Source organism: Helianthus annuus, chromosome 3, assembly GCF_002127325.2.
Source record: "Helianthus annuus cultivar XRQ/B chromosome 3, HanXRQr2.0-SUNRISE, whole genome shotgun sequence".
Classification (NCBI taxonomy): Eukaryota; Viridiplantae; Streptophyta; class Magnoliopsida; order Asterales; family Asteraceae; genus Helianthus; species Helianthus annuus.
In genome coordinates, this window is record NC_035435.2 from 24450675 (window position 1) to 24474128 (window position 23454).

Below are 23454 nucleotides of genomic sequence, written 5' to 3' on the forward strand. Positions count from 1 at the left end.
GGATACGGAAGGCATCTTCTTGTGCACTATCCCATACAAATTTCTCATCTTTACGGGTCAATTTAGTTAATGGGGTTGCAATTTTGGAGAAATCTTGTATAAATCTCTGATAATAACCCGCAAGACCTTGAAAACTCCTAATCTCTGATGGATTCTTTGGAGGTTTCCATTTAGACACAGCTTCTATTTTGGACGGATCTACCGACACTCCATCGGCACTAATAACATGTCCTAGAAACTGTACCTCCGGTAACCAAAAGGCACATTTTGAAAATTTTTTAAAAAGTCTCTCACGCCTAAGCGTTTCAAGTACTTCACGCAAATGACATTCATGATCCACTTCGCTTTTTGAATACACCAGAATGTCGTCGATGAAAACAATCACCGACTTATCTAGCATTGGCTTGCAGACGCGGTTCATAAGATCCATGAAAGCCGCAGGTGCATTAGTAAATCCGAAAGACATTACTAAAAACTCATAATGTCCATAACGCGTTCGGAATGTTGTTTTGGGTACATCTTCTTCTTTTACTTTCAAATAATGATAACCCGATCTTAAGTCGATCTTCGAAAACCAACTCGCGCCATGTAACTGATCGAACAAGTCGCCGATCCTAGGAAGCGGATATTGATTCTTTACCGTGAGTTTATTCAACTCCCGGTAATCAATGCACATCCTCATACTTTCGTCTTCCTTCTTTACAAATAATATTGGCGCTCCCCACGGAGAAACACTCGGTCGAATAAATCCTTTATCTAAAAGGTCTTGTAATTGCGACAGCAATTCTTGTAATCCCGACGGCGCTAATCGATATGGAGCCTTGGCTGCCGGTTTCGCACTCGGGACTAATTCAATACCAAACTCCACCTCACGCTCTGGTGGTAACCCCGGTAGATCCTCCGGAAAAACATCTTCGAATTCTCGTACCACTGGTACGTCTTTGATTTCTAGAGCCTCTTTAGTCGAATCATGTATGTAGGCCATATATGCCTTACATCCATGTCGAACCAGCTTGCAGGCTTTGATGAAAGAACAGATTATGGGGCTGCAGCTTTTCTCCCCACAAATAGTAACATGTTTTCCACTTGGAGACATAAGTTGTATCTCTTTACGGTTGCATATTAATTTCGCGTGATATCGAGCTAGCCAATCCATCCCGATTACCACTTGAAATTCTCCCATTGACATGGGAATTAAGTCAACGAAATACTCTTCATCGTCAATGCTCAGTTTGCAATTCCATCACATATCACAAACAATAAAGCTTTTATTATCACCTATTTCTACTTCTAGTGGTATAGGTAATTTTGTTAACGTGAATGTAGGGTGTTGGATAAATAGATGTGATATAAAAGATCTATTTGCACCCGTATCAAATAAAATTTGTGCTCGAATTGAATTTACAAGAAATATACCTGAAATGACATCAGGTTCGGTTTTAGCCTCAGCAACTGTCATGTGGAAAGATCTAGCCTTTGCTTTCTAGGCATCAGGCTTTACATCAGTGGTGTCTTTGGTTCCAACTAACTCCGGGCACTCAGACTTTTTGTGTCCCGATTTATAACATTTATAGCATACCGACACCTTTCCTGGGCAATTCGCAACCACATGTCCCACTTTACCGCAAGTAGGACATGGTTTGTTTTTAAAATAGCATTCGCCCTTGTGATTCTTTCCACAAATTTTGCATGGAGGTATCCCCCCCTTTTCAACTCCTTTCTTCGGAGCTTCATTCAGCTTTTGTTTCTTTGCGGGGATTGGGTTTTTATCAAACACCCTTCGCTCACTCCTTTCAATCTGCTTTTTCAGCTCAATTTCCCTTTCACGTACGACATTCACTATCTCTGTAAGATGCCAGTATTTTGAAGGAGTCATAAACTCCCGATACTCCGCGCTTAGCATGTTGTAGTAATAATATATTTTCGGTTCTTCAGTCTGAACCACCTCATCACAAAACCTGAGCTTATCGAGAAAGATTCCCGTAATCTTCTCTATCGACTCACCACTATGCCTTAGCTGTATAAACTCTTCTTTAATCCTATTAATTACAGCTTTCGGACTATGGTGTCTAAGGAACGGTGTTTTGAATTCTTCCCACGTCATCGTTCTCGTGGCCTCAATCCCTTGTTCCTTCTTCAGATTATCCCACCAACCCTTGGCTTGGCCTCTTAACTGACCGGTACCGTATGCCACGAAATCAGTCTCATCACAATGGGTCATTTCAAATACCCCTTCGATGTCGCTAATCTATCATTGACAAACGATCGGATCAACTTCACCATGATAGAACGGGGGTTTGCATGCCATAAATTTATTATATGGACACGCTTTCGATTTACCCGTATCTTTCTTTTCATTCATCTTATCGTCTATTACTGCTAAAAGCGTAGTTTGTAGTCTATTGATGAACTGCGGTAGACTAGCTTCTAAAGCTTTTCCGACTTCCTCGGTAATAGTAGCTTTCATCTCTTCAGTTACATGAGATGTTGATTCTTTTCCGGTTTCACCGGCCATTTCTTTGGCTGAAATATTCACAATAGTTAATCAATAACTATTTAATTTATTTCCACCTTGTCACATGGAAATTTGTATTACACATACTTAATCACAAGTAATGTGTATTTCTTTTTAGGTTCGGTCAAGTACATATCTTGCCTTACCTTTCTTACTTAGTGTATTTCTCGGGTTCGAGTATAATAGTACACTCCTCCCATATACTTTTGTATACTTACATCATTTAAATCTTTACATTCGAACTCATTTATAAGTAACTCTTACCGGATGTCTTGATCAAGATTTGAACCGAACACACTTTGTCTTGACCAAGGCTCTGATTACCAACTTGTAAGAACCATATACTGATGCTTATCGTTTATGTAATAATTAATACATTTATAAGTATCATTCCTATTAAAACATCAAATTAACGACATTTGGATAAGTTTCAAAACTTTTACAACCACACTTCCAACGTTTCCTAAAACATGTTATTACAAACCCAACTTACTTAACTTTAAAAAAACAAGCAAATACATATTTACCAACACCCAGCAAGTTTGGTTTTCAGCTCTGCATTTTCCCAGCTAGCTATTTTATACTTTACGAAAATGGACATAACTTGTCTATTACTGATCCGAATTAGGTCCCGTTTCTTCCTACGTGACCGTAATTCGATACTCTATAATAAAGAATCAAAATCCTACCGTTACCTGGACAAATTTCTTTCATTTAGACCTTTGGATTATAAAAATCTTACATAATTATTTGACCCGTTTGCACAGATGATGCATAACATGTAATTACAAGCTCGAAACTCCTATCCAAACTATATGTCAACATACTTCCATGTTACGACCTATTTTACTAAAGCTCAAGTATCGGTAACAAGGCACATATGTCTTAATTGTCTAGTTTAACTTGTTTAGCGATATTTATCACTTTAACTCACCAAAGTTTCAATACTTCGGTGATTTTGACCCGTTTGATTTCATTGGCGAAATGCATAGCCATTATTGAATCAAACATGTAGTATTCGAGTCCATTTGACCCGTTTAAACTTTCAAGTGGAATCCACCACTTGCATTATTTCTGTATTTTCGAATTTTCTACTTAATTGCGTTGAATACTACAAACGAAATCCTTCGTTTTAGTATTATCCAACCTTATAACGAATTGATGATCATTCAAGTACTCAACATAAAAATGCTAAACAAGATATTACGAAGAGAATAGCCACTTACCTTTTCAAAGCTTTCCTTTTAAGCGGTTATCCGATCCGCCTTGTCCACTTGATGATCCACCCAAATCGCCTATAGAATTGGATTCAAATATATCACTTAGAACCCATGTTTCAATATTCAACCTATCATACTTTTAGCTAAACAATTTAGCGATTATTTCATATCTTTCAAGTAATCCAATTCATTCAGACATTTCATCGAACATTTTAAGGGCATAATCATTATAACACCATTATCATGTTCATGATTAACTAGTTTATCCATATCAAAGTATCATTGGTATACTAATATGACTGGAACACCAAATTAACACTTGAATTTGCATGATATCTATCTATTAACATCAATACCATAAGAATTCAAGCAATTTTTACAAAACCCATTTCACACCAACATGACAACCATTAAAATAAATAGGTTATGCCATGAATTGATCAAATTATTGCCTAAGACTTGTTCCGAGACTTATATTCATCTTAAATTAACCATAACATCCATCAATTCATCACTAATTGTTGTTATGAGAAATTAAGAATCACCAAGACATCTTCATATATCAAAATTAAGCATACCTTTCGATCCCCTAATGTTAGTGATCGAGATTCTTGCTTAAAAGTGACTCCTGATTGAATTCTTTCTTGAGTTTGAAGTAGAATTGAGGAAATTATGGTTTTGAGAGAACTTGGGTCGCTCCTGGGGTTCTTGATCGAATAGGATATACACAAAATGTATATCCTGATGTTTATCCAGGATTTTTAACAAAGGACTTTCAAGATTTACATCTTTGGCCCCTCAAATTTCCAAGTTTTATAAAAAGGGTTAAAACACTTTAATTTCCCCATCTTTTCTATTAATATTGTAACTAGGTTTATTATTCCTAGTTTATATTCTCATTGTTTTATTAAAACTTTATAACTTACACATGTACACAAACATATATAGTTTAATAATTTAGGGGTGTTACAACATCATCTAAGATGACAAAGTCGGTTGGGACTACCTCTTGGCTTGTTTAATTTAAGACATTCCCATGGTATTAATCGTTTTGCGATTTGAGAGAAAAATAGGAATTTTAAGATGAGAAAAATCACTAGTACTCAATTTTTCGAAAATATAGTTTGGCATTATATTAACGCAAAGATCTTTATTAATTAGCACATTACTAACAAAGATGTTTTGAAAAAAACATGGTACCGGTTTTATGTTCATTTCATGATATTCATCTTTTATTAGTGAAGTTTGATCATCTGTTAACGTGACGCTTACTAATTCTTCGATTTTAGTAGAAGTGTTCAACTCTTTTAAAAACTTAGAATGTGAAGAAACCAAACAATGATTTTCAAAAGAACATTATAAAATGTGAATTTCCAAAAAAGTTTGATCTAGTTTAGAATCGTTACGTTTAGGCTTACCTCCTTCTTGAGTTGGTTAATGCGTGAGTTTTTCATTTTGTCTTTCGATTTTTACCTCTTCGATTATTACCTCTTTAGTACAAATAGCCTCTTCTTTTTCACAAGATCTCTTAAGTAAGAGTTCTAGATTTTTGAGACCTTGTATGAGTCTTTCGGCTTCGGAAGTGATTGTTGGTGGTGTGTCGTAAGTTTCAAACGGATTGGCATCCTAGTCAAAGTTTGACTTTGGGAGCTCAAGCCTTGGTTCATCACAAGTAGTGTATGAAGAACTTGGTCTGGTGTATGAGGTTGATGGTTTAAAAAGGTAGCAATGTTGTACCGAATGGGATTCTCCGCAAATGGTACAATAAGGCTCCTCATAATCATCCTCGATATAATAGATGTAGTCTTCTGAGTAGTAATCCATTGTATTTGAAGATACCTAGAAGAATAGCGAGCCTCGGGATCAGAAACAGAAATTAAAAATTTAATAGAAGATTGACCACGGCCCCGTGCTAAACTGGCACGGTCCCGTGGGCAGTTCTGTATCTGGGAGTTTGAAAAGTTTTTCAGAAAAATTTGCAGCACGGGGGCGTGTCCCAGCAGCACGGCCCCGTGTTAAACCTACCGTAAACAGAAAAAAATTTTATGAACGGGCGTGCAGTTTTGAAAAAAATGTTAGAATTTGATTAGGCCGCTAATTTAAGTTTTCTTAAAATCCTTGTGTCCCCGGTAAATGTGCCAAAAACTTGACGTGTGCGGGTGTGTATATATTTTTAGTATATTTTTAGCTCTTTTTACTCGCCAATTCTAGTTTTAAGTTTATAAAACACGATATTCTACTATCACTCTAAACACACGTTAGGGCAAGTGCACCCATCGCGGACGTAGTATAATGATGGCAAGATACCGAGGTCGTCCAAGGACACAAGAGCTTTTAATACCGACTTATCGTCAACGTCAAATCGAACCAAACTTTGAGAAAAGATTTTTAAAACTATAAAAAGATAAACTAAAAATAGAATGTAAAATAAAAGTAAAAACAGATAGACAAGAAAGAATCACTTGGTTCCGACTTATCTTTCATGTACCCTTTTGATGATTTCCGCATTTTGGGCATCTTAAGAGATTATCTTAGTTATAGTAGTAGGCCCCTCTTGTGAAGGCGACGTTACCCTCAACTTAGTGGTTTGAGTCAGCAAGGATACAATCCCACTAGGTCAGATTATTGAAAGATAATAAAGTAAGTTATTAATGCAAAAAGTTGTGGGCCCCCTTATAGGCAGCGATCACCCTCAACCCGTTGGTTTGAGTCAGCAGGGATACAGTCCTCGCGGGGTTGGTTTAAAATTTTAATAGTAGTTTAAAGATAAGGGATTCAAGCGTTTTGCACATCTCCCGTGGTGGGTAATGCCCGCTCCGACTCGTGAGGTGTTACTAAGCTTGAATCAGGTTCTTGCAGGATCTATACACTGGACGAGACATAAAATTTACCCAAGCACCCTTCTAACCCCCTTACAGGCAATTAACATGCTTTATATAGATCGTAAAGACATGAATATGTGAATCAACGACATATGAAGAATGATTACATAAATTTGCCTTCAATATAAAAAAATTAGTTATTAAAGTCATTAATACATACCCAATTAAAAAGTTACCAAAGATTAGAAATCATAAAAGAAAATACATATAAGACATGTCTTCACCAAGTGATGTAAGAGTTTAGCTAAGCATGGCCTTTGTTTTACAAACACTCTTACTATCAATCTTGGATCCCGAGACTACTACACACACTCTAAAAGATGGAAAATGGATGATGGTGGTGGATGATGGTGTTGTAGTGGTGGTGGAGTGGTGGCAAGTGAGAGAGAAGTGGTTTGCCAAGGAATGGACTAGAATGAAACCAAGCACCCCTATTTATAGCTGGAAACAGAACGTCCACCAAAGCCCGTGCCCGCCTGGAACGGCCCCGTGGCCATCAATCTCTCTATTCTACATTAACTGCAGTGTCAGACCTCGTACTAACACGCCCACGTGTATTAATGGCACAGCCCGTGGCCAATGTACTTGTTGTACTTTTTTAGATTTTGGAAATCCTAGAGTTAACCACGCCTCGTGTTGCTTTAGCACGGCCCCGTGTTGAGCTTTGAATTTGACTTTTGTTGTAGTCTTTTTCTACTGCAGCGAATTCCTACTGGGCATAACCCGTGCTAGGGGAGCACGACTGTGAAATTTGTGCCACTACAACCACCGTACTAATATGAACCCAATGAAACGTTGTGTTTCATTCTTGGGATTTGTACAAATACATGTGACATTTGCGCATATCAATTCTTGTTTGATTTCAAGCTCTTAGTCACTTTTTGGAAAGTTATACACAAACTGTTTCGTAAACGTAATCAGTTTAATGCGACAAACACTCCGGAATAGTGACATAAGCTTAGCATACCTTAAATAACCTTTATATCACTTAGAAATAAGTTTTGAAGGGTTTGGTATGGCAAAAACAAGTTTATTCGATCACAGGGACTATTTACATCAAACTGCAAAAGTCTGATGATTAGTATAGCAACATACACTCCGAAATAAGATCATAAGCTAAACATACCCTAAATCTCCTTTACATATCTTAGAAATAAGCTTTGAAGGGTTCGGTATGCGAAAAATACGCTTATTTGATCAACAGGGACTAAAAGCGTCAAAAGTGCGTAAGTCTTACGTTCTGAACATATCCGGACATCCAAAATTTTTTTTAACCATTAAAATATTTTATTTAGTGATAGGAATGCAAAAATACCCTTTGTCGCTTAATTTGGATCGTTTTCGCGTCCGTTCGAGTTTCGTCGTAATTAACCAAATAACGCGACTGTATGACCAAACGAACCGACATCCGTGATGTTTTCAATCATATTTCACGTTCCCTATGCTTTAACATCCCTGTAGAGCCTTGAAATGGGGTTAACAGGGGTTAAATGCATCAAAAACCAAGTTTTAAGCATGCAGGGACTGTTTCTGCCAAAACTGAAAGTTCTGTACAGCAGGCTTTCGCGGGGCGCGTAACCTTGTACCTCTGTCTTCGCGGGGTGCGACAGATGCATCTGGCAGATTCAGTGAATTGTTCAAAACAGCCTGCTACCTTTGTTTTTAACCATTGTTTTAGCATATCATGAGCTGGTTTGTGTGCTCATCAAGCCTCCTAATCAGTGTGTAACATTTGTAGGGCCAAGATCATGCTTTGATCCAAGCAAAAACACTTGGCAATGATCAAATGGAGCTTGATTTCCTATAAATACCCACTTCTTTTGCTCCATTCTTTGCGCATTCAATTTTCTTTCACTCCATCTCTCTGATTGGAAGCTCTCACTATTGTTGAAGGCATCCTACTTGAGTTTTCTTAGTCTTCTTTTTCAGCCTTAAATACTTGTAAGTGTTCTTTTATCTCTTGTTTATGTATTTAAGCAAGAAAGTCAAACAGTTTTGACTTTCTACTTTGACCATGATTTGGTCAAGACAAAGTTCGTTTGAACTTTGCAACGTGAGCGTAATCACGATGATTATAGTCCCTTGTGACTATGCCTACTGATTACCAAGTTGATTAGTCGAAGTGACGAGTCAAAGTTTCGATCAAAATGCACGATTATGTGCATTTTGCGACGAAACTATTTTCGGGTATCAAAACACTTTGTTTTGATATCAAATCAGTTTTCTAACTTAGTTAAACATGTTTTAACATGTTTAACTCGTCACTTTTAGTCTAGTGCTTATGTAGGGTCGTAAGTCAAGCGGTCTTAACAACCGCTTAGACTTTTGAACCCGACCCATTTGGTCGATCATTAGGATTCGACCAAACATATTTGTGACCATAGTTGTATAGGGAATAACCTTCCGAGGTAATACCTTATGGTCACTTAGTTAATTAGTTGTTATGATAGGTAGTTTATATGCCTTAGGAAAATGACCAAAATGCCCTTTTCATGCATAATTTGAATTTAAGCCTATGTAACTTAAATTTTGACACCTAAACTGATTACGCAACATATTTAAACATGTTAGTGCATATAATACTTCTCACAGGACTAGGTAGGCTATTCGTTTGCGCTTTTGCGCAAATGACGCGTTAAAGTAGCGTAGATTACCTTAACGGGTCGTAAGCACTTAGGATAGGTTTCAATTTAGAATGTAGGCTTCGTTAAACCATATCACATGAGTTCCAATACTCATTTGGTTTATGAGACCTCATTCTACCCGATCTCCCGATTTAGGTGTCGATTTATTAACATAGTGATCCGATACTAGGTGCCACTTGATTCCTTGATTGTCAAGCTTTATTAGTTCACTTAAATCGAGGATACCTTGCAATCTCAAGTGAGTACATAGTTCCCCTATTTTACTGCTTTCAATTGTTTTAGGGTGATTCATATGTACTAAACGATTTCGAGTTTTCAAAACAAATACTATAGTTTATATTAAACACAACGATTTCAATAATGTGAACGAACTTGTTAGGGCATTGGTCGAAAGACAATCGAATGACATTCATTAACTATGATCATGCCGACCAGTAGAAATGTTATGGTACCATAGGATCTGACAAATCCCGTTATCGGACTATCACCATGGTTATGGGGGTAATGTGGATAACGACAGAACCTGATGAATATTAACTAACCCTTTGGTGGTTTGTTAATACGATTGAACGATGGACGAGTCACAAAGGTTTGAATGTGTTCAACGAGATGACCAAAAGTTAGTTTTCACAATTAAAACACCAACGATTTGAACGACTAGAACGAGTTGAACTATTTGAACTATGTGAACTATTTGAACAATTGGAACTATTTGAACTATGTGAACAATTTGAACTATTTGAACGATTGGAACTATTTGAACTATGTGAACGATTTGAACTATTTGAACGATTGGAACTATTTGAACTATGTGAACGACTTGAACGAAATAAACAATTGGTTTATGGTAAGTAATTAGGTAACGGGGCGGGTGTAATGTGATAAAAGCATGGTGGATACGCCGCTGGTACTTCCTATATAAAAGTGCTTTTAACAGATTACATGTCGTTGCGTTATCGAGATCACTTGGACGAATGTTTTCAAAACGATGTTACACTACAAGGTTTACTAAAAGATATAAACCATAAAATTTTACTTTCAACTACGATTTACTACTTGGTTTACAAAGACAAATGTTTTCAGCCAAGATTCATGGCTACAATGGTTTTGGTTTACACATATATCAACTTGTAAAGTTGATAAAAAAGACTGCAATATTAGACACTTTTGATTTCAAGGTATACACTCGACAACTCTCGTAGTTGGACGAGGTATTGCAATATGGACTCAAAGCCATGAATCTGACACACTCACAAAACCTATGTACTCGCCGGCATTTTTATGCTGACTTATTTTCACATATGTTTCAGGTGCTGTTGTATGATGATGTTTGATGATGATTATGATGCATGCTCACATAGGAATGGACGAGGCCTTAGTGACTTAAAAACAATAAAGGACAATATGTTCATGTTTTGCTTTTAATTTCGAGACAATGTAATAAACTTAATTCAATAAAACCAAACTTTAAGCTCCATGTGTTGTGAAACAATGATTCTGTTACGACACTCCCTGACGTTTCCACCGCGGTTTGTTGTTTTACGCGGTCAGGGTGTGACAACGGCCCCGTGCCAGAGCTTCTGATCTTGCTATTTCTTTGGTTTGGATGTGGTCGGGAGCTTGGCGAGTTGCGTCAATCCTTATTTATTGTATTTTGTGTTGGTTTTGCTGTTATTTTGCTCCTTTTGTGCCTTTAAGCTCTTTTGACCCTATTAATTAAAAAGGAACAAAGAAACGGGCTTTGTCCAACATTAGTACTTAAAAAGGGTTGATTTTACGCCATATTTGATATAATTTATATGTTGTTTTTTAAGCACATCAGGGACCCAACTTCATTGACTTGGGTCGTCCGACATCATCGAGAATTGTAACTTCAATTTCTTGATGATTCAGAATTGATTGAACTTGTCACACCCCCAAATTACCACCTAGGGAGTGTCCCTGTTAGGCGTGTGACGACTAGCAATGAGCCACCAATTACATTGAATCACCAGTTTGAAATAAAGTTTCATCATTTAATAATACTGAAATCCCAAACATAAGTTGTTCAAAAACCATAAGTTCAGCGGAAGCGTTAATGTATCATACTGTAAATACTATCCAAACAACCTCAATAAATAAATGTCTGATAACTAAGTTCATTAATGTAACCATGACCACTCTCGCCCTCCAGCCAGCAAGTTCCTGTGTTCCCAGTACCTAAGGACCTGCGAGCATGTAACACACGTATCAGACAAAGCTGGCGAGTTCACAGTTTTAGAAAACGTTTGTTACCCGTTGTATGTAAAACAGTTCAATAACCAATGCAAGTAATATTGTTAATATCTCAATTCCGAACAATGACGGCTCCTGAAATACACGACTGCCCTTCCCACGTACTCCTATCTAGTACTGGGCCAGACTGGGTCATTAGTTCACCTCCGTCCTCTACAGGCACGGGGTGAGGGTGCCAAACCTAAGTAGCGCTACTAACTAATACCCGATGAGGGACTTACAAAAGATGATAGGTGAGATTATTAACCAATATACCCGTTTTTACCCAAAGCCTTATCCCCCCATGGAATACCCACTGACTGTCCCCAACCACTGGGACGCATGCTCGAATGTAGTGAACTCACCTGTGGTTTGCTCGGTAAGATTAAACACGTGTTCCCAGTTGGTCAATCAAAACCCTAATGTGGTTACCAAAATTAGTTAGTTTCATACACACATAAAACATGAGTTCTTTGCATTCTTTACATAGGTTGCAAGTAAGTAGAGCACATATCATTACGCAAATCCTAGCAAGTGTTTTGGGTCCTAGTTTCAATTACAACACAAGTTAATATCACACCATGGTACATATCAAGTGGTTTGGTTCACATTAAGGTAAGCATGTAAATTGTGACAAGCAATCAGGGAACGTAATTAATCAATTACCAACACGTACTCATCTAGCAAGTATTTGGGCCTCATACGAGTCTATATTTCAACTTCATGTCTCAGTAAACAATTTGCAAACCAATACATATGTCCTAAAAATGAACGGCCCATTTATCATGCAGAACCTGACCAAAACCAACCCACCCTTAAAACTTGTGTGACCGGGCTTCTGTGCAAAAAGGGCTGGACCCGTGGCCCAGACGAGCCCTGGGCCCACGAGTGACATGCGACAAGTTGAGAGTGTGCAACCCAGTCCCAGACCTGGCCCCAAATGGCCCAGCGGTCCGCATGGAACTGTGCGGCTGACTGATGGTTTACGGCCCATATTAAGTTGATGCGAAGCCCACGTTTTCAACTAGTTTACTAATTCACATCGATGTACAATATCCATGAACATATGCGATCATTTCCCTAGGCTTTAATTCCAGAAATCAGTTACACGTAGCCTTATTGCCCAATTCAGTCAAATAATACACAATCAGTTACACGTGATTTACTTGTTCAAAAGGTTGAGGTCCAGTAGAATTGTGATTTGTGTTCATATTATCAGCCATGCTTTTGTCAAAAGAATTAATTATTCAATACATTCACATGGGATTCATTATTGCATTCTATCAAACAGCCTATGTACCATGTGATATGTCAGCCTAATGAGATCAAATGGTCCAATAAGGAATTGCCTAATCTAATTTCTCTGCCACTTAGTTTTTGTTTCATTCACAAATGTCAAACCCATGTGACATCTCTTGTTTATAACCATAATTCAATCGGATCTGCCATATTACATCATACCATCAACAATCATTATCAAAAAGTCGAATATATATACAATCAGATTTAAAACATGAGCCAACGTCACAAATACCTACAATACTAACCCATGCACATGTTATCATCATACTATTGGACCCTTAGAATCACTTAACCATCACTCCATTGGACCTTTAAAACCATTTAATATAAATATGATAAACATAATTTGACTCCATGCACACACATACATCGACAGCCTCTATCTTACAATTCAAGCATATTCAATTTCATGTTCCTATTATTATTAGCACATATTGGCGGCACATGTGACCCTTTAATATGTCAATTTTCATGCCATGTATTTGAATGATTACATATGATGAATTACTTCTACAAACATAACAGTAACATACCCGAACACAGAGGGGGAAATAGGCTTCGGTGATGATCTTCTGCCGCCGCAAACAAAGTGGGGAAAATAGGGTTTATTATTTTGTAATTGTGAGACACATAAGAGATGTTACGTACATTCAGGTTATAATGCCAACCACACAAGTAAATGGGCCGATCGTACTAGTGGGTCAACATGGTAATTTGGGCCGATGGTTTATTAACGTTACTTGACACGATTGAGCCAAGTTTGTTCACTTATGACAATGGTTTCCTAATCAAACAAGCATATTCACGTTGCGTTCCAATATACATTACAGCCCAACATGGGGATTTGCCCAATGCACGATTATCAGAGTCACACGTCGAGTAGATAGATTAAAACAAGAAAAGATTAAAACAAGGGCGGAATCGAAGACACTGACCTTGAAACTTCGGGTTGTCACATCATCCCCAACTTGAAAGAAATTTCATCCCGAAATTTGACAAGTAAGCACAAAGAATGAAGTAAGAATTCAAGATTGTTGCGGGTTTTGCTCAGGTGTGACATCATCCCCAACTTGAAGGGGAATCTCGTCCCGAGATTCACCAGTTTTGCTTGACTCTGCTTTGTCTTTGGGAAAGAGGTGAGGGTACTTCAATTTCATCTGGTCCTCGCGCTCCCACGTGAACTCCGGTCCACGCCTTGAGTTCCAACGAACCCTAACGATGGGAATACGGCTGTGTTTACGCACTTTGACCTCACGGTCCATGATCTCGATAGGTTCTTCAACAAACTGCAGCTTGTCGTCAATCTTTAACTCTTGAAAAGGTACCGTTAATGGGTCGTCAGCATAACACTTCTTTAACTGTGATACATGAAATACATCGTGCACATTACCCAGCTCAGTAGGTAATTCCAACCTATAAGCCACCTTACCGATACGCTCCAGAACCTTAAACGGCCCAACATAACGTGGGTTTAGCTTGCCACGTTTCCCAAAGCGCACAACCCCTTTCCACGGTGAGACTTTCAACATGACTCGGTCATTCACTTCAAACACTACCTCTTTGGCACGCTTGTCTGCATAGGCTTTCTGACGATCACGAGCAGCTGCCATACGTTCTCTGATTTTCACGATCTTATCTGAAGTTTCGAGTACTATCTCAGGACCTGTGATCTGACTATCACCCACTTCAGCCCAGCAAAGAGGTGAACGACACTTCCTCCCGTACAGTGCCTCAAATGGTGCTGCCTTGATACTGGTGTGGTAGCTGTTATTGTAGGAAAATTCTACCAACGGCAAGTGCTTCTCCCATCCTTTTCCAAAATCAATAACGCATGCCCGCAGCATATCCTCTAGCGTCTGAATAGTGCGTTCACTCTGGCCATCCGTTTGTGGATGATAGGCCGTGCTCATATCAAGACGTGAGCCGAACGACTTATGCATAGCCTGCCATAACTCCGAAGTAAAACGAGGATCCCGATCAGAAATAATAGAAGTCGGTCGACAATCACCCATATAGAAGTCGGTCGACAATCACCCATATAGTATCTTTAAGGTACACTGCTGCGAGTTGTGAATACTTATCTGTCTCCTTGATCGCTAGGAAGTGTGCTGATTTTGTGAGACGGTCGACAATCACCCATATAGTATCGTTTCCAGCCTGTGTTCTAGGTAACCCCGTAACAAAATCCATAGCGATCTGTTCCCATTTCCACTTAGGTATCTCTGGCTGTTGAAGTAGACCCGAAGGTTTCTGGTACTCTGCTTTGACCCTAGCACAAGTCAAGCACTTACTCACGTATGTTGCGATGAGAGCTTTCATATTCGGCCACCAATACAAAACCTTGAGGTCCTGGTACATCTTATCGGACCCTGGGTGAATAGAATATCGTGACTTGTGTGCCTCGTCCATCACAAGCTCTCGAAGATCACCAAATGAAGGAACCCATATTCGTTCCATGAAGTAGTAGATACCGTCAGACCGTTGCTCGAACTTCTTCTTGTGTAGACCTCGTAATCCTTCAGCTTCGATATTTTCTTTCTTTAATGCTTCAATCTGAGCTGAACGAATCCGAGCAGGTAAATCAGAGTGAATAGTAAGCTGTAGGGCACGAATACGCTTCGGCTTCGGTTCCTTGCGGCTAAGAGCATCCGCTACAACGTTAGCTTTACCAGGGTGATACTTGATGGCACACTCGTAATCATTGAACAACTCTACCCAGCGACGCTGACGCATATTCAATTCTTTCTGGTCGAAGATATGCTGAAGGCTCTTGTGATCAGTATAGATGGTGCATTTTGTGCCGTATAGATAATGCCTCCAAATCTTCAGTGCAAAGACCACTGCTCCTAGCTCCAAGTCGTGTGTCGTGTAGTTTTTCTCGTGTACTTTCAACTGACGAGAAGCATAAGCTATCACCTTCTCGCGTTGCATCAACACGCAACCGAGACCCTGAATCGAAGCATCACAATAAACCACAAAATCCTCGGTACCATCTGGTAGAGATAGAATCGGCGCGTTGCATAATCTTTGTTTCAAAAGCTGGAAAGCATCCTCCTGCTTCGTTCCCCAAGAGTAAACTGCCTTCTTCTGTGTTAATGAGGTGAGTGGCTGAGCAATCTTCGAGAAGTTCTGAATAAAACGACGATAGTACCCTGCTAGACCGAGAAATTGCCGCACCTCCGAAGGATTCTTTGGTGCCGCCCAATTTCTAATGGCGTCGATCTTGGCAGGATCCACATGTATGCCCAACTCATTAACTATATGCCCCAGAAAATGCACCTCCCGTATCCAAAAATCACACTTCGAAAATTTTGCGTACAGTTGCTCCCTCCTCAGGAGTTCTAAGATGAGGCGCAGATGCCGCTCATGATCCTCCTTGTTCTTGGAATAAATTAGGATGTCGTCGATAAAAACGATAATGAAGTCGTCAAGGTATGGCTTGCATACGCGGTTCATGAGATCCATGAAGACCGCTGGTGCGTTGGTCAACCCGAATGGCATAACCAAGAATTCGTAGTGACCATATCGCGTCCGAAACGCTGTTTTGGGAACGTCTTCTTCTCTAACTCGCACCTGATGATATCCCGACCTTAAGTCGATTTTCGAATAGAAACTTGACCCTTGCAGCTGGTCGAACAGGTCGTCAATACGAGGCAAAGGATAACGGTTTTTAATCGTCACCTTATTGAGCTCACGATAATCTACACACATCCGAAAAGACCCATCCTTCTTCTTAACAAATAGAACTGGGGCTCCCCAAGGGGAAGAGCTAGGTCGGATGAAACCCCTATCCAATAGCTCTTGGAGTTGGTTTGACAATTCCTGCAACTCCCCTGGCGCAAGACGGTATGGCGCACGAGCAACCGGGGCTGCCGCTGGGGCGAGGTCTATCTGGAATTCCACCTGACGATGTGGAGGTAGACCAGGGAGTTCCTCAGGAAATACGTCAGGATATTCACGAACAACTAGAAGATCTTCAATCTTCCTTTCATCTGACTGTGAATCAGTGACAAGAGCAAAAACTGCAGGATAACCCTTACGCAGATACTTCTGAGCCTTCATTGCTGAAACAATGCTAACCGGGGTCCCTCTGCGATGACCCTGAACTGATAAAAATTCCCCACTAGGAAGGGGAACACGTATGATCTTCTCCTTACAGAGAATCTCCGCTTGATACTTGGACAACCAGTCCATTCCAACGATCATGTCGAAGCTTCCAAGAGTAATAGGTATTAAGTCAATGTCGAATACTTGACCCAGAAGATCGATTTTACACCCAAATAGGACATGTGTAGCTTCGATTGTCTTACCATTTGCTATCTCTACTATGTGTTTCATTACGAGAGGTGTAGGACTTAACCCTAACTGAGAACTGAACCCAAAAGACACGTAACTCCAATCGGCACCAGAGTCAAATAATATAGAAGCAAATACACCGTTCACTGAAAACGTACCAGTAACCACATTGTCGTCGTTCCGCGCTTCCCCCGCTCCTAACACAAACCCGCGCCCACGCGCGACATTACCCGCATTGTTCCCCGCATTGTTGTTCCCGTTACTACCCCCTGTGTTCTGCTTCAGCTGAGGGTAGTCTCGCTTGAAGTGCCCCTCGGCTCCACACTGATAACACCCTCTCTGAGTACCCTGATTTTGTTGAGATTGTTGCCTACCCATCTGCTGTGACGGCCGCTGCTGAGCTGGAAAAGTGGCCCTACAATCCCTAGCCATATGCCCTGGTCGATTACATCGATGACAAACCCGAGCACACTGTCCCTTGTGATGATAGTTACACTTGCTGCACAAGGGTAGCTTCCCCGCATATGATCCCTGCCCTGATTTGTTACTCGCGTTCTGATTCACTGATGCTGTCTGACTGGAACTGCGGGTGCTGCCAGTATCCGTCTTCTTCTGAGGCTGTGCAGAGTTGGACCCCTTGTCCGTATCATTCCACTTACGTTTGCTATCAGCAGCAGATGCAGTAGAAGTAGTGGCAGCTGTGGTAGTGCTAGAAATACGAGGTGGCAATGAGTCGCTCTCCACCTCCTGGTCAACGATTTTATGTGCCAATCTAACAATCTGGGTTAGGTTATTGAGGTTCGCTGCTGTAACTAAACCCTTCACCCGTGGAGGTAACCCCTTAATAAACAACTCGATTCTTCGGGACATGGGTCGGGACAAGTTCGGACACAAATCAGCTAACTCATACGACCGCTTCACATACGCCTCAATTTCAGACCCCACCATTTTCAGATGATAATACTCATTCTCTAACTTCTGTATTTCGTCTCGAGGACAGTATTCCTCCCTCATCAGTTCTTTAAAATCGTCCCACGTAGTGGCGTTTGCCGCCTCAATACCTAGCAGTTGAACCTGGGCATTCCACCAGGTCAAGGCACCATCCTCAAGCGTGCCTGCTGCAAACTTTACTCTATCCCCAACCGGGCAGTTACATATCGCGAACACTGACTTCGCCTTTTCGAACCAGCGTATAAGTCCTACAGCCCCTTCAGTGCCACTGAAGGTCTGTGGCTTGCAATCCATGAAAGTTTTAAATGTGCAAACCGGTGGGTGAGGCTGGTTTTGTAGCGCCGGCTGACCAGCCTGATAAGCTGCCAAGGCTGCAGCCACCTGGGTGTTGAGTAATTCCTGTAGCTCAGCTTGGGTCATATGGATTTCGCCACGCCCACCACCGCGGCCTCCACCACGTCCACCACGACGACCTCCACCACGTCCGTTCATGATTCTATAAGTATGGGAAGAAGGAACGAATTAACATACCATTTCAAGCGGATGTCAAGTATTGCTATAGTATTCACAGTTTTCGAGGTTCTAATACAAGATTGACTAACAACGTGGGATTCCTTGTTCGCACTAGTCGGGATTTACTGGGACTCACATGCACCCCACGTTGTTATTATGTGTGCACCCATAATAATAACCCGATTTGCATGCTTATCTCAGTTCCTCCCTACTCATGTTAAAAGGTTTCCCCAAATTCATGCAGTACGACCGACGACATCACAACATAGAGCATGTATGTTCAAGTAGAGTCCTACCCTAAAAACACGTAGCATAAACAGATAGCATAGTAATTCGTATTGTAGTATCAAGTGTGCGTTCGGGTGTGATACTAATCATGAGTATGTGCTAACTATGCTATGCAATAGTAAACAAGAGACGAACCTTGCTGCCAGGAGCTGAGTGTCATGGTCAATGTCGTGTCAGTTCAGTTATAGTCTGGTTTTATAAATCATTTTAAAACCAAATTCACTATAACCAGTGGCTCTGATACCAAACTGTCACACCCCCAAATTACCACCTAGGGAGTGTCCCTGTTAGGCGTGTGACGACTAGCAATGAGCCACCAATTACATTGAATCACCAGTTTGAAATAAAGTTTCATCATTTAATAATACTGAAATCCCAAACATAAGTTGTTCAAAAACCATAAGTTCAACGGAAGCGTTAATGTATCATACTGTAAATACTATCCAAACAACCTCAATAAATAAATGTCTGATAACTAAGTTCATTAATGTAACCATGACCACTCTCGCCCTCCAGCCAGCAAGTTCCTGTGTTCCCAGTACCTAAGGACCTGCGAGCATGTAACACACGTATCAGACAAAGCTGGCGAGTTCACAGTTTTAGAAAACGTTTGTTACCCGTTGTATGTAAAACAGTTCAATAACCAATGCAAGTAATATTGTTAATATCTCAATTCCGAACAATGACGGCTCCTGAAATACACGACTGCCCTTCCCACGTACTCCTATCTAGTACTGGGCCAGACTGGGTCATTAGTTCACCTCCGTCCTCTACAGGCACGGGGTGAGGGTGCCAAACCTAAGTAGCGCTACTAACTAATACCCGATGAGGGACTTACAAAAGATGATAGGTGAGATTATTAACCAATATACCCGTTTTTACCCAAAGCCTTATCCCCCCATGGAATACCCACTGACTGTCCCCAACCACTGGGACGCATGCTCGAATGTAGTGAACTCACCTGTGGTTTGCTCGGTAAGATTAAACACGTGTTCCCAGTTGGTCAATCAAAACCCTAATGTGGTTACCAAAATTAGTTAGTTTCATACACACATAAAACATGAGTTCTTTGCATTCTTTACATAGGTTGCAAGTAAGTAGAGCACATATCATTACGCAAATCCTAGCAAGTGTTTTGGGTCCTAGTTTCAATTACAACACAAGTTAATATCACATCATGGTACATATCAAGTGGTTTGGTTCACATTAAGGTAAGCATGTGAATTGTGACAAGCAATCAGGGAACGTAATTAATCAATTACCAACACGTACTCATCTAGCAAGTATTTGGGCCTCATACGAGTCTATATTTCAACTTCATGTCTCAGTAAACAATTTGCAAACCAATACATATGTCCTAAAAATGAACGGCCCATTTATCATGCAGAACCTGACCAAAACCAACCCACCCTTAAAACTTGTGTGACCGGGCTTCTGTGCAAAAAGGGCTGGACCCGTGGCCCAGACGAGCCCTGGGCCCACGAGTGACATGCGACAAGTTGAGAGTGTGCAACCCAGTCCCAGACCTGGCCCCAAATGGCCCAGCGGTCCGCATGGAACTATGCGGCTGACTGATGGTTTACGGCCCATATTAAGTTGATGCGAAGCCCACGTTTTCAACTAGTTTACTAATTCACATCGATGTACAATATCCATGAACATATGCGATCATTTCCCTAGGCTTTAATTCCAGAAATCAGTTACACGTAGCCTTATTGCCCAATTCAGTCAAATAATACACAATCAGTTACACGTGATTTACTTGTTCAAAAGGTTGAGGTCCAGTAGAATTGTGATTTGTGTTCATATTATCAGCCATGCTTTTGTCAAAAGAATTAATTATTCAATACATTCACATGGGATTCATTATTGCATTCTATCAAACAACCTATGTACCATGTGATATGTCAGCCTAATGAGATCAAATGGTCCAATAAGGAATTGCCTAATCTAATTTCTCTGCCACTTAGTTTTTGTTTCATTCACAAATGTCAATCCCATGTGACATCTCTTGTTTATAACCATAATTCAATCGGATCTGCCATATTACATCATACCATCAACAATCATTATCAAAAAGTCGAATATATATACAATCAGATTTAAAACATGAGCCAACGTCACAAATACCTACAATACTAACCCATGCACATGTTATCATCATACTATTGGACCCTTAGAATCACTTAACCATCACTCCATTGGACCTTTAAAACCATTTAATATAAATATGATAAACATAATTTGACTCCATGCACACACATACATCGACAGCCTCTATCTTACAATTCAAGCATATTCAATTTCATGTTCCTATTATTATTAGCACATATTGGCGGCACATGTGACCCTTTAATATGTCAATTTTCATGCCATGTATTTGAATGATTACATATGATGAATTACTTCTACAAACATAACAGTAACATACCCGAACACAGAGGGGGAAATATGTCACACCCCCAAAATCCCACCTGCGGAGTACTACCGCTTGGAGGCGTGACTGACCAGGATCCAGCCACCAATCATACTGAACAAGCATATAAATAGTTATAAAAGTTTAACCATCACGATTGGTGTTTCAAAACAAACAAGTTTAAGTTGCAAGCGGAAGCATAAGTTTAAAGTTATAACATAAGTTCCAAAAGTTTCAAGTTTATCATGGCCTTGTAGCAATCCATGTCCCACAACGATCCTCCTCCATGCAAGCTCCAGCTAAGTACCTATGGTCCTGCAAAGCATGTAGTAACGAGTCAACAACTAGTTGAGTGAGTTCACGGGTGGGCGTTCGTTTTAGTTGTTTCGAAAACAGTTTACTTTATCTGGCATCCAGCCGTGGGGGTTACCCCATAGTTTTAAAAACGTGACCAGTTCGTTCCCAGTTACTCCGGCACTCCGGCCGTGAGGGCTACCCCATATAGTTATCAGGCATTTCGGCCGTGGGGGCTACCCCATGTGTATACTAGACTCGTTACCGTATCGATTGCTGACTGTAGTCATGTTTATGTGCCCTGAAAACATCAATGTCTATCATCATTGACGTGCCCCAGATCCATTAGTTCACGCCCGTCCTCTGCGGCACGGTGTGAGGCTTGTCAGACCTAAATAGCGCTATCTAACTAATGACCCGCTCGCCATTGGCCCGGCGATTAGTCGATACAAAAAGGAGGGACTTCGTGATAGAGTTTTAGTCTAGTACGTTTATCCGTCCATCCGGACGAGGAATCACATTCCTGAACCACTGACGTCCTACCCAATGGTAGACGAGGAACCCATGTTCCTGAATCCCATTCCCAACCCAGGGAATCCCATGCTTTGTAAAGGGTGTGAACTCACCTTGGTTTGCTCGGCAGTCAAACACAGAAAGTCAATCAAGTCGCAAGTAGTCAATAACGTCCTAACACGGATATCACGTATAATCAGATTCGAACCAAGTAGTGCACAAATGTTCAACACGTTTGGCAAGCACGTTTAGCAGTAACAGTTAACAGTCAACCGTAGCACATACGGTTCACAAGTTCAGCCCAACTACTTAGGCCCAAACACGTAAAAGCAGTTAACACAGAAGCCCATCAGTCTGGCCCATTAACTAAGGCCCAAAAAGTGTGGTCTCGAGTCGCAACCGGACTCGCAAGCATGGTCTCGAGTCATGCTGTGTGTTGATCATGGATGGTTGCGAGTCGCAACCGGTGTCGCAACCGTAGTCTCGGTTTATCATGCTAAGGTCTCGAGTCGCAACCGGACTCGTAACCTGCGGTCTCGGCTTGTCCTGTTATGGTTGCGAGTCGCAACCGCGTGGTCTCGAGTCATCACGCTGTGGTTGCGAGTCGCAACCAGGTGATTGCGAGTCGGTAAGCTGTCATTTTCCACGTTCAGGTGCTGATGCAGATAGTCAGATTAATGGTACAATATAATCAGGCCCAAATCAGGAAACAACCAATAGAAATCCACTAACATTTTTCCTAATCAGGCCATTAGTCAAAGATGGATCAAAATCACAAGGGTTTTCAATCCTCAACATTCATTCAAAGTGTTCTTCCTATGTTCAAACACATATTCATCAAGTATTCAACCTTTATTCAAACAAAACTATGAACAAGCATCAAAACACTAAACATAACACACAACTCGGTTTTTATATATGTCCGATTTCATGAGAAATGCAAATCCGATTTCATGTATCATCAAGATCTAGTAGTTTAACTCTATTTAACACAAGATGTCATGAGTTCTTTAGCAACACATTCCAACACTATAACTTGTTAACATACATAAAACTTCATCTCATTCATGCATCCATTTAAACACAAACATAACATAAACTAACAATAATCATCAAGAAATACTAACAATAAACATCATCTCATGCATTTTATCATTTAACATGATTAACATAAATCCATAAACATTAAAAGCACTAACCGGTTAATGAAGTGTGTGTGTGTGTCGATCCGAAGTTCCAAGCCCGAGAGTTCTTGTGCTAACCGATTAGATCCGAGAGTCTTGGAGGTGGGTTTGTGTGCTTAAGGCTTAGAGAGAAAAGTAGGAGAGTGTGTGGGTGTAATGTTCAACAAATGGTAAAAACTAAC

General features: G+C 40.4%; 1 protein-coding gene across 1 annotated transcript; it reads right to left on the bottom strand.

Moving 5' to 3' along the window:
* Positions 1 to 1483: 1483 nt before the first annotated feature.
* On the bottom strand, positions 1484 to 2221 carry LOC110931332. Its single transcript, XM_022174729.1, has one exon. It carries the CDS (start codon positions 2219 to 2221, stop codon positions 1484 to 1486), a length of 738 nt encoding a protein of 245 aa, XP_022030421.1.
* Positions 2222 to 23454: the final 21233 nt, after the last annotated feature.